The sequence below is a fragment of the Nyctereutes procyonoides genome, unplaced genomic scaffold (assembly GCF_905146905.1).
Source record: "Nyctereutes procyonoides isolate TBG_1078 unplaced genomic scaffold, NYPRO_anot_genome, whole genome shotgun sequence".
NCBI lineage: Eukaryota > Metazoa > Chordata > Mammalia > Carnivora > Canidae > Nyctereutes > Nyctereutes procyonoides.
The window spans coordinates 15,034,416-15,044,853 of NW_026575020.1; the positions used below are offsets into that span (position 1 = coordinate 15,034,416).

Consider the following 10,438-nt stretch of genomic DNA (forward strand, 5'->3'; position numbering starts at 1 on the left):
TACACGTTCTACGCATACTTAGAATATAGCTGAAATTATAATCTAGATATTAATGTCTAACCTGTTTATTATAATGTTGAATTAAACTATTCATTAATAAAAATCTGACCTTATTTGTCACTATACATAAGATCTAAAACTTTTTCTTTTTAAAGATTTTATTTATTTATTCATGAGAGACACAGAAAGAGAAAGGCAGACACAGGCAGAGGGAGAAGCAGGCTCCACGCAGCGAGCCCGATGTGAGACTTGATCCTGGGACCCCAGAATCACACCCTGAGCCAAAGGCAGAGGCTTAACCGCCGAGCCACCCAGGCATCCCAAGATCTAAAACTTCTAACATGGGATCCCGGGGTAGCTCAGCGGTTTAGCACCTGCCTTTGGCCCGGGGCATGATCCTGGAGACCTGGGATCGAGTCCCACGTCGGGCTCCCAGGATGGAGCCTGCTTCTCCCTCTGCCTGTGTATGTGACTGACTCTCTCTCAAGAATAAATAAATAAAAATCTTTAAAAAAAAAAAACCTCTTATTATTTTAATATTAAATATTTTGGGAAAATAAAGCAATCCCTTTTACTGCTATATTTAGGTAGAATGCAGTAAGTCAATAAGAGAATACAGTTGGATATTACAGCTAGAAAATAGTGAGTCCTGTTACAAACAAGTTACCAGATTTATAACTTGTAAAAGTCAACACATTATTTTATTCCCTTATTGAATTTACATTCCTTCCACTTATTTTAGCTTTTGATTTCCTCCTGCCAGGGAGAAATGGTCTAACAAAATACCATTAGAGATAGCTTCCAGATCTACATATTTGAGAAAATTAATATTCCTAGCATCTTTTTTTTAAAGATTTTATTTATTTATTCCTGAGAGACAAACACAGAGAGAGAGAGAGGCAGAGACACAGGCAGAAGGAGAAACAGGTTCCATGGAGGGAGCCTGATGTGGGACTTGATCCCTGTCTCCAGGATCATGCCCTGGGCCAAAGGCAGGCTCTAAACCGCTGAGCCACCCAGGGATCCCCTATTCCTAGGGTCTTAACATAGGAATGCCCTCTTTCTTCTCTCTCTGGTCTTTTCTGAAAGCCTTGACCCTTGTCTTATTTCCTTTGCCCCATTTTGTCACTATTAAAGCACTCTGCATGATGAAACACACCATGACTATATGGTGCTCCTGCAAAATTGAAAATAACATTTAGGGATCCCTGGGTGGCGCAGTGGTTTAGCGCCTGCCTTTGGCCCAGGGCACAATCCTGGAGACCCGGGATCGAAAATAACATTTGAATGGAAAGCTAAGGCTATTATCTTGCAAAACTGTACCCCTCCCTAAAGACACTCTCTTACCCCAAGAAGCTAAACAGAGGGTCACTATCATAAGGATTTCTGATCAGTGGCTTGAGATTTACAGTATATCTCTAATGCCCCTTGGCTGAGGTCTAGGTCAATTGTCATGGTCAGGTTCTCTCTGCTACTCCACAGTTCTTAGTTGGCTGGGATTAACACTGCAGGGACTGCACTGTCAAAACATACCATCGAGTTTTTACTAAAGGAATATAATTTTTTTAAGATTTTATTTATTTATTCATAGAGACAGAGAGAGAGAGAGAGAGAGGCAGAGACACAGGCAGAGGGAGAAGCAGGCCCGACACAGGACTCGATCCTGGTTCTCCAGGATCATACCCCGGGCTGCAGGCAGTGCTAAACCGCTGCACCACTGGGGCTACCCAAAGAATATAATTTAGTTTTAAGAGATATTACGCTTTTTAATTAAACTTCATTACTGGAACACCTCAGTAGCTCAGTGGTTGAGTGTCTGCCTTTGGCTCAGGGCGTAATCCCCGGCCCGGGAATTGAGTCCTACATCGGGCTCCCTGCAAAGAGCCTGCTTCTCCTGCCTATGTCTCTGTCTCTCTGTCTTTCTCTCTGTATGTCTCTCATGAATAAATAAAATCTTAAAAAAAAAACTTCATTACTGAGATACTAAAATTTCATTATGATATAATCTCACCTATAACATTAAAAAATACAGTATATACAGTTGACCTTGGAACAACATGAGTTTGAACTATGTGGGTCCACGTTGTTTTGATACAGTACAGTATTGTAAATGTATTCTCTCTTTTTTTTAAGATTTTATTTATTTATTCATGAGAGACACAGAGAGAGGCAAAGACATAGGCAGAGGGAGAAGCAGGTTCCCTCCTGGGAGCCTGATGTGGGACTCAATCTGAGGACCCCGGGATCATGACCTGAGCCAAAGGCAGGTGCTCCACCACTGAGCCACCCAGGCATCCCATAAATGTATTTTCTATTATGATTTTCTTAAGAACATTTTCTTTTTTCTAGCTTATTGTAAAAATACAGTACTTAATACATATAACATACAAAATATGTGCTAGTCAACTCTTTGTTATCGGAGGTAAGGATTCCAGTCAAGAACAGGCAATTAGTAGTTAAGTTTAGGTGAAAGTCAAAAGTTATACACGGATTTGCAACTGCATGGGGGGTCAGTTCCCCAATCCCACATTGTTCAAGGGTCAACTGTAACATGTATATAATTTTTTATTAAAAGAAACAAAATGCTGCACCAACAGCAAAGTTAAAAACAAGGTCCCAAAGTACTATGTTCTAATTTCATTACTAGGACACATTTCGAAGATACCAAAGTTTCACTAAAAACCATATACTTTTACGTACTCAACAGAATTTTTACAATCCTTAAGAACACAATGAAATTTTATATATCGCTTAAAAATATGCCCTGATGAGAATTCTTTGACGTTTCTTAGGTGAGTATTCCTATTTTTTTTAATTTTTTTTAAAATTTTTATTTATTTATGATAGTCACACACACACAGAGAGAGAGAGGCAGAGACACAGGCAGAGGGAGAAGCAGGCTCCATGCACCAGGAGCCCGACGTGGGATTCGATCCCGGGTCTCCAGGATCGCGCCCTGGGCCAAAGGCAGGCGCCAAACCGCTGCGCCACCCAGGGATCCCAGTATTCCTATTTTTAAGCATGCAGAAATGCATTAAAAATATAAATGTTCATAATAAAGTACTTTAAGAGAAGCTATTGAACTTGAATTTTTCATACCTGTTGGATAGTAGGCTTGGGAGTACTGCGCTGAGGGTGTGTAGTTATTATATTTTTGGGAGGAGCTGACCATTGTTTGAGGACCTTGCTGAACGTGTACAGATGTGGCACTTGGCTGCAGAGTATAGGTAACCTCAGTTGGAAACCTCTGCAGTACAGGAAATGGAACCCCTTTATCTGAAAAAGTGGGAGACGTTTCCACTTGTCCTGGGTGCATTCCAAGGGAGTTCTGCCATGTTCTAGGAGGAATCGGAGTCCGATCTAAACCTTTCAGAGGGAAAGTACTGTGGTTGTGGGATGAAGTCGATACATAGGAGTAAGGAGACAAACTATCTCTCCGGAATGACCGGTGGAATTGTCCAACAGCCACTGGTCCTGCATAAAAAAAGGAAGAGCATATTTACTAATTTTACATTAGATCACTGAATTAATAAACCAAAAGTCACAAAATAAGAATATTTTGAATTCTCAGCCATTTTTAACACAACAGAAATTTGGTTCTGGTAAAAACAAGCTGAGAATCCAGAATATAACATTACACACATACTGCTTAAAAAAGTAATCAAATAAACTTTGGCTTGTTTCTCAGTATTATTGTCATAAGAGACAAAGTAGCCAAACCCTAATATTAAATCAAATGTTAAGTCAAATTCAATATTCAAAGCCTTTTATAGATGATTCAGTCATCTTACCTTTTTACCTCAAGTGATTGACCCAGATTTTTCCAACCTATAAACTACTTCATAGAAGTTTTAGATTTCCAATCTTTCAAATCATTTAGAAATCTTAATAATAGGCACGAAAGTAGACACTCAACCATATACATTCAAGAAATAAGTATAGATCAAATAAGAACTATAATGCAAACCAAAAAGAAAGTTAATGTTCTTTACTCCCTTTAGAATTTTTTTTTTATGATAATCTTTGCCGAAAAGTCAGGCTTGAAAACTTTGACTCAGTTCTTTTCTTCCTTTCTTAAACTAATCAAAATTTTCCATGGTCTTTTTTTCTTCAGAGTATCTCTAGTAGAGTCCCTTCCTATATATCAGTGACTCTCAAAGATGGACTTACATCTGAAATCACCTGGAGAGTTTGTTAAAAATCCACATACCCAGTCCTAGAGATTCTGATACTTGCTTTCTCTCATCTAGTAAAGTAGAAAGGAATTAAAAAGTGAAGGTGATAAAGAGAGAGAAAGGGCAATTCTATATAATAAGGAAAAAGAAAATATACATGTGGCAAACTGAACTTATTTTTCAGACTGTAATTCTTGAACATAAAGCTAAGCTAATTTATTCCCAGGAAGGGTGTTGTGTATTAAATTATGTGGTTCACAAATTCCTTTCAATTTGTTTCATTAAATCAATCTATAAAACAGGGAAAGTCTAATTTATGTACTACTCATCTGTTAAACTACATGGCAAAAGATGACACTCAAAGACCTACTTTACCAAATATTTAAATTGTAAACCCATTCAATGTATTATGCATCTTTCATCCTATTTCTATGGTGTTTAATTTCCTCTAAAGAATAAAGCAAGAGGTGGTATCTGTGTGGCTCAGTTGGTTAAGCATTTGACTCTTGATTCTGGCTCAGGTCATGATCTCAAGCTTCTCTCTCTCCCTCTGCCCCTGAGGCTCTCTCTCTCTCTCTTTCTAAAAAAAAGAAAGAAAGAAAGAAAGAAAGAAAGAAAGAAAGAAAGAAAGAAAGAAAGAAGAAAGAAAGAAAGAAAGAAAAGAAACAAGAAACAGAATAAAGCATTAGGAGCACTCTTAACCACTTCTGGTTTGGCACTGTTTGAGTCAAGTCAATTTTCATAAAATACACTCTTAGAAATGATAAAATTTTTTAAAGGAATAATGCAGGGCAGCTCTGGTGGCTCAGCGGTTTAGCGCCACCTTCAGCCCAGGGTGTGATCCTGGAGACCCAGGATTGAGTCCCATGTCGGGCTCCCTGCATGGAGCCTGCTTCCCCCTCTGCCTGTGTCTCTGCCTCTCTCTCTCCCCGTGTCTCTCATGAATAAATAAATAAAATCTTTAAAAAAAAATAAAAAATAAAATAAAGGAATAAAGCATTAATGTCAAAAACAAGACAAATACATACATATATACAAACAAATCTAAAGCCCTGGAAATCAAGAGGTCTAAATCTAATGGAGAAAAACAATCTTAGTTCAGAAGACTGTATTCAAATCATATATACCCCCTAAAAACTGCGTTTCTTCTTTTCCTCTGAAGTAGAAAAAATAGTTTTTATAGTATTTGACTAGCAATTCCATACATATACACACTTTGAACTACCAGTGCAATCTTTTAAGACCTAAAGAAATATTTTCTGCTCTTTAAAACAGGTGTTTCTGAAGTCTAAAACTACCCACCACTTGATTCTTCCTTGGATCCTTCACATGTTAAAACTACATACTGGTACACTGTGTAATAGCTAACCCTTCTTCTACCTTCTTTAGAGTTAAGCTATTAATGAATTTGCAGACTGTCAATAACTTAAGCAGCTACTTAAAGAATTCTCTTTGAATTCTCAAATTAAAATATAAATTCAACTTCTGTCACAATCTCTGAGTGACAGCCAAATATTTATAGATTTTTAGATGCTGCTAACATAAGAACACTGATAGCATTACACGGGTATTCCTTTACATTTGTTTTTTTTAATTAAGAACTAGGGATCCCTGGGTGGCTCAGCGGTTTAGTGCCTGCCTTTGGCTCAGGGCATGATCCTGGAGTCCTGGGATCAAGTCCTGCATCGGGGTCCCTGCATGGAGCCTGCTTCTCCTTCTGCCTGTGTCTCTGCCTCTCTCTGTGTCTCTCATGAATAAATAAATAAAATCTTTTTAAAAAATAAAATAAAGAACTAAAACACTTTCAGCTCTTATTGTTAAGGGTTATCTCATAGGGCTCTATTCTAATCAACTTCACAGACTATCACCTATATGTTTTCACAACATCTTTAGGATATATTTGGCAAAGTTTAAATCCCTAATTGCAAGGCACAATGGATTTGTTTTTAAAAATCCTATTCCTTCTATATAAATCAATCTGAGGGGCACCCGGGTGGCTCAGTGGTTGAGCGTCTGCCTTTGGCTCAGGTTGTGATCCAGGGTCCTAGGATCGATCGAGTTCCGCATCAGGCTTCCCAAGGGAGCCTACATCTCCCTCAGCTTCTCCATCAGGCTTCCCAAGGGAGCCTACTTCTCCCTATGTCTCTGCTTTCTCTGTGTATCTCATGAAATAAATAAAATCTTTAAAATGAATGAATGAATGAATGAATCTGAGCTAATCAATTCCCAGGAAAAAACCTGCATCTTGCCCAAAACTTGACTCTTGAGAGCTTGTTATCCCCAGGCTAAAACAGATTATGTACTATTGCTCAGACTTGTTACTTAGTTTAGAAAGTTTTAACAAATATTGTAAAATAAATTGCCACTTAAGAACAAAATAACAAAAGTGGACTTTAAAAAAAGGGAAAAACATGTGATCTTCATATTTCTTATCAAGTACATTCCTGAAAGGTGAACAAGACAGCTAGTTCAATGGATCTAGATAAGAGACGTAGGCACTAAAACAAAGGATTCTATTATTTAAAAAAAAGTACTCAAACCATAAGCTGAAGTAGAACACAGTAAACACAAGTGGAAACTAAGAAGCAGCAGTATAATCAGGTTTAACTAATGAAAGATTCAAGTAGAATAAAAATTATATAAAGAGAAATAGAGAGGCAAGGGCTTAGAACATAGAATTAAAGCAAAGCTGGCCCAGTATTCTTGAACATAGAATTATATCCTGCCCACACCAGTAAACAATTCCCTAGTGAACCAAGCCTATGGTGTAGACAATCCATAAATGACATACCTTCTGCACTAACTGGCAGAACAGAAAAGAAAAAAGTAAATACATGAAAACTACAATAATCTAGCTATATGTGGATTGGTGTATTACCAATACTGCAAAAGTATGAATTAAATTTGTTATTCAACAAATAATCTTTAAAATGCTGACCAAATGAACTATAAGTGAAGAAAATCAGACCATAGGCAGCCCCCGTATTTCTTTAATTAAAATGGACTCTATGGGAGGTGCCTGTGTAGCTCAGTCTGCCTTCAGCTCTGGCCAGGATCTCTGGGGCCTGGGAGCTGCCAGCTGCCAGCTCAGGAGGGAATCTGCTTCTTCCTCTTCCTCTGCCACTCACCCTGCTTGTGCTCTCTCTCAAATAAATAAAAATCTTTTAAATAAATAAAAATAAAATAGACTCTATCCTTAGAATACAACTCGGTTTAACATAGGTGAGGAGAAAGAAAGTCGGAGAAGTGAAAAAAGTGAGCAAGACCTTATTTTTATGTATTCACATATATATGTTTCTCGGAAGTGGTTATCCTATTTCTCCCAAGAACATACTTCCCAGTCTTTTCTCCTTATGCCCACCAGATACACAACCTGAAAAACAAATATCCATGTCAGAGATTCTGCCAAATGGATGCCATGGTATTATCTACATTGCCTTTCCCCATTTAATTCCCCACCAAAATCAATGGCCATCACATGGAAGTAGCTTAATATTCCTTTAGAATTCCTTTAGAACATTCCTATGCCACTGCTATTTATCCAAGTTGTTGCTAGAACTCTAACCTAATCCCTTATCTTCTAAACTTCACAGACACACAAGCTTATGATCTCTTATCTTCTAAATTCCAAATGAACAAAATGCTTCCTCATTCATAACCCTGGGCCTCGGTTAAACTGAACAAAGTGTTACTTTTATTTGTATATTTTTAAAGTTTCCCATATCTGAAAAATAATCCTTACATATTATGTTAAATCCAAATTAACATGGTGAAAATGTTTCTACTGAAGGCAAAGAATGAATTCTCATTATTATATCCAGTTGCTGTCTTGGAATACTGCCTCATATCATGGACTCTAAACAGAGGGAAGGAATGTGGCCACCCTCACCTTCCTGGAAGAGTTCGGGGAAGAGCACCAGTAATTAAGTTTGTAAAACAATTTTCTATCACAGAGAATTTTTGAGCTTTTAGTAAATACACATTCATACAAAGTTATTTCAATACTGAAAAGTGTAGAGTGAAAGATTCAAAGACTGCAAATGTGAACTTTCTACAATTCTCTTAAACTACACTTGACAGTAATGAGAACCATTTTTGCCTAGTGTTTGCCTAACCATAACACCTTAGGTAAACATCGGCTCTAATTAGTTACAATGAAAGAAACGTTTAGCCAGTTCATTGTATGCACGAACAATATCTTATAAACAATTAAATATATTACTGTGTTTTCACTCTTAGGATATGTAAACAGTGTCGGCCTTTCCATACATTCCTTGGAACCTACCAGTACTGTCAAGGACATCTCTAATAAGATTTCTCGGATGTGTCAGTGAGTGGGTGGAGGATGGCCTGTCTCTTCAAGGACATGCTTCCGCTCAAGGTGGTTGGTAGACACGTTCTAAGTTTTCCTGGCCATGACTTGGTTGCTTCCCACCTTGGCCGTCATACTCTTACCCTCTACTGTAACTCTGCTTCATTTCCCATTAGTGCAAAGGAGACCCTTCTTCCCAACCTAATGCTTCGACAAAGGGCTACTTATTTATTCTAGATGTTCAAGGTAAGGCCGGGGTCTCGGGAAGGTAAGTGGTTATGGAGGCTTGGAGTTCAGGAGGGGCCGGGAACAGCAGAAAGCCTTCAGCAGAGGTCCCTTCGGCCACCAGCGGACAAGTAACCGGAAGGGGCTGGATGCCCACGGCCTCTTTCCAGGGGCGGTAGTGGCGGGAAGCGGGGTGCTGGAAACCGCGCAGGTGCCGTGGCCTATCTCTCGGGAAGCACGGCAGCAAGGGGCTGGCTGTGCGAGATGCCCTCGGAGGTGGCGGTTGCTGCCTGACGCCCGCTGTGCCCCTGCCACAGGTAAGGAGGACTCACCGTGCGGCTCGGGCCGGGGCCCCGCGGGCGGCGGTGGCTCCTGGTGCTGCAGCGGGGAGGTGGAGGCGGAGGCGGAGGCGGAGGCCGAGGCCGACGTGATGAGGAGCCTCTGGAAGCGGTTGGGCGGCCGGCAGGGCACCTCCAGGCCGGCCGCCAGCTTGGCCTTGTTGGCGCTGGTGAGCCTCTTGAGGTGTACTAGCAGCTGTGGCTGGTCGCGGCGGAAGTGCGGGCTGTGGAAGTGGTGGAGCGGCCCGTCGCCAGCCGGCCCACCGCCCCCTGGTCCCGGCCCGGGCCCCGCCGGGCCCGGCCCGCCCAACACCACCTTGCGGAAGCCGTAGAGGTTGAGCTGGCGGATGAAGCTGGTGAAGTTGGTGGTTTTGAAGAGCTCGGGCTCGGCCCCGGAACCCGCAACGCCACCCCCGCCGCCGCCCCCGCCGCCGCCGCCCCCCGCCGCCGCCGCCGCCCCCGGCCCCTGCCCCGGGCGGGCTGAGCAGCTCGGCCTCGAAGAGCGGCTGGTCGATGAGCAGCCCCTCGCCACGACCGTCCCAGCGGATCGAGCGGTACCGGGGACTGTTCACCAACCGCCACAGCTTGGCGGGGAAGTTGTTGGGATTGATGGGGGTGGAGAGCAGCGCCTCCTCCATCGCCCCCACCCGGGCTCTGGGCCTCGCCCCGCCAAGCCTGGCTCTCCCACCCCGTTCTCGATCCCCCCCCTCCCCCTTCGCCAGGCCTTCGCTGCGCCCTGCCCCCTCCGGCTGTGCCCGGCCGCCGCGGACCCTGGGACCGTTGGCGCACGAGCGCCCCGCCGCGCCTTGCAGCGCGGCCAATGGGGCCTCGAGTTCTCGCCGCGCGGCCGGACGCGGCACGAGCCGGCCCGCCCCCTGGACGCCGCGCCGCAGGGCACGCCCGACGCCGCGTCGAGCCCCGCGGCGTGCAGCAGCGTGAGGCGCTGCCGCGGCCGCTCGCGTTCGGTCGCCGCCGTCCCCAAACCGCCGGGCTTGGGAGGAGCCGCTGCCCTCCACGTGGCGTTCAGTCCTGCGAAGAGATAAACCCGATTATCCGGCGAGGAATACCGGGACTCCTGTTTATCACTTCAGCCAGCGTGTGGAGGATTTAGAATCCCCAAAGTGTGCACTTCGCGATTCAAAGTTGGCCATTCTGGAGAACAAAGGGCCCAACTCTCTAATCTGAGTAGCTATAAACTAAGTATAAACTAACAGTTAAACTGTTTGTTTCTCCAAAATAAAAATGGCAATGGGGCTATGGTATCCTCCGGAAACGAATTCACCTTTTAGATAGTAACATTTTATGCGTTTTTAAATAGACGATCTTAGGGCAATAATTTTGCTCAGTACAGGTTTACTCAAGGCGGGATGAGAACCGAGGGGCCTATG

The 10,438-nt window shown here is 42.6% G+C and overlaps 1 protein-coding gene across 1 annotated transcript in view; it reads right to left on the reverse strand.

Annotated features, from left to right (window-relative positions):
- HSF5 (heat shock transcription factor 5) overlaps positions 1-9,688 on the reverse strand; it is a 44,076-nt gene extending 34,388 nt beyond the window's left edge. Inside the window, 3 exon segments of the mRNA XM_055315960.1 lie at positions 3,100-3,474; positions 9,045-9,492; positions 9,494-9,688. Coding sequence (XP_055171935.1) covers positions 3,100-3,474; positions 9,045-9,492; positions 9,494-9,688 — 1,018 coding nt within the window.
- Between the last annotated feature and the right edge of the window lie 750 nt (positions 9,689-10,438).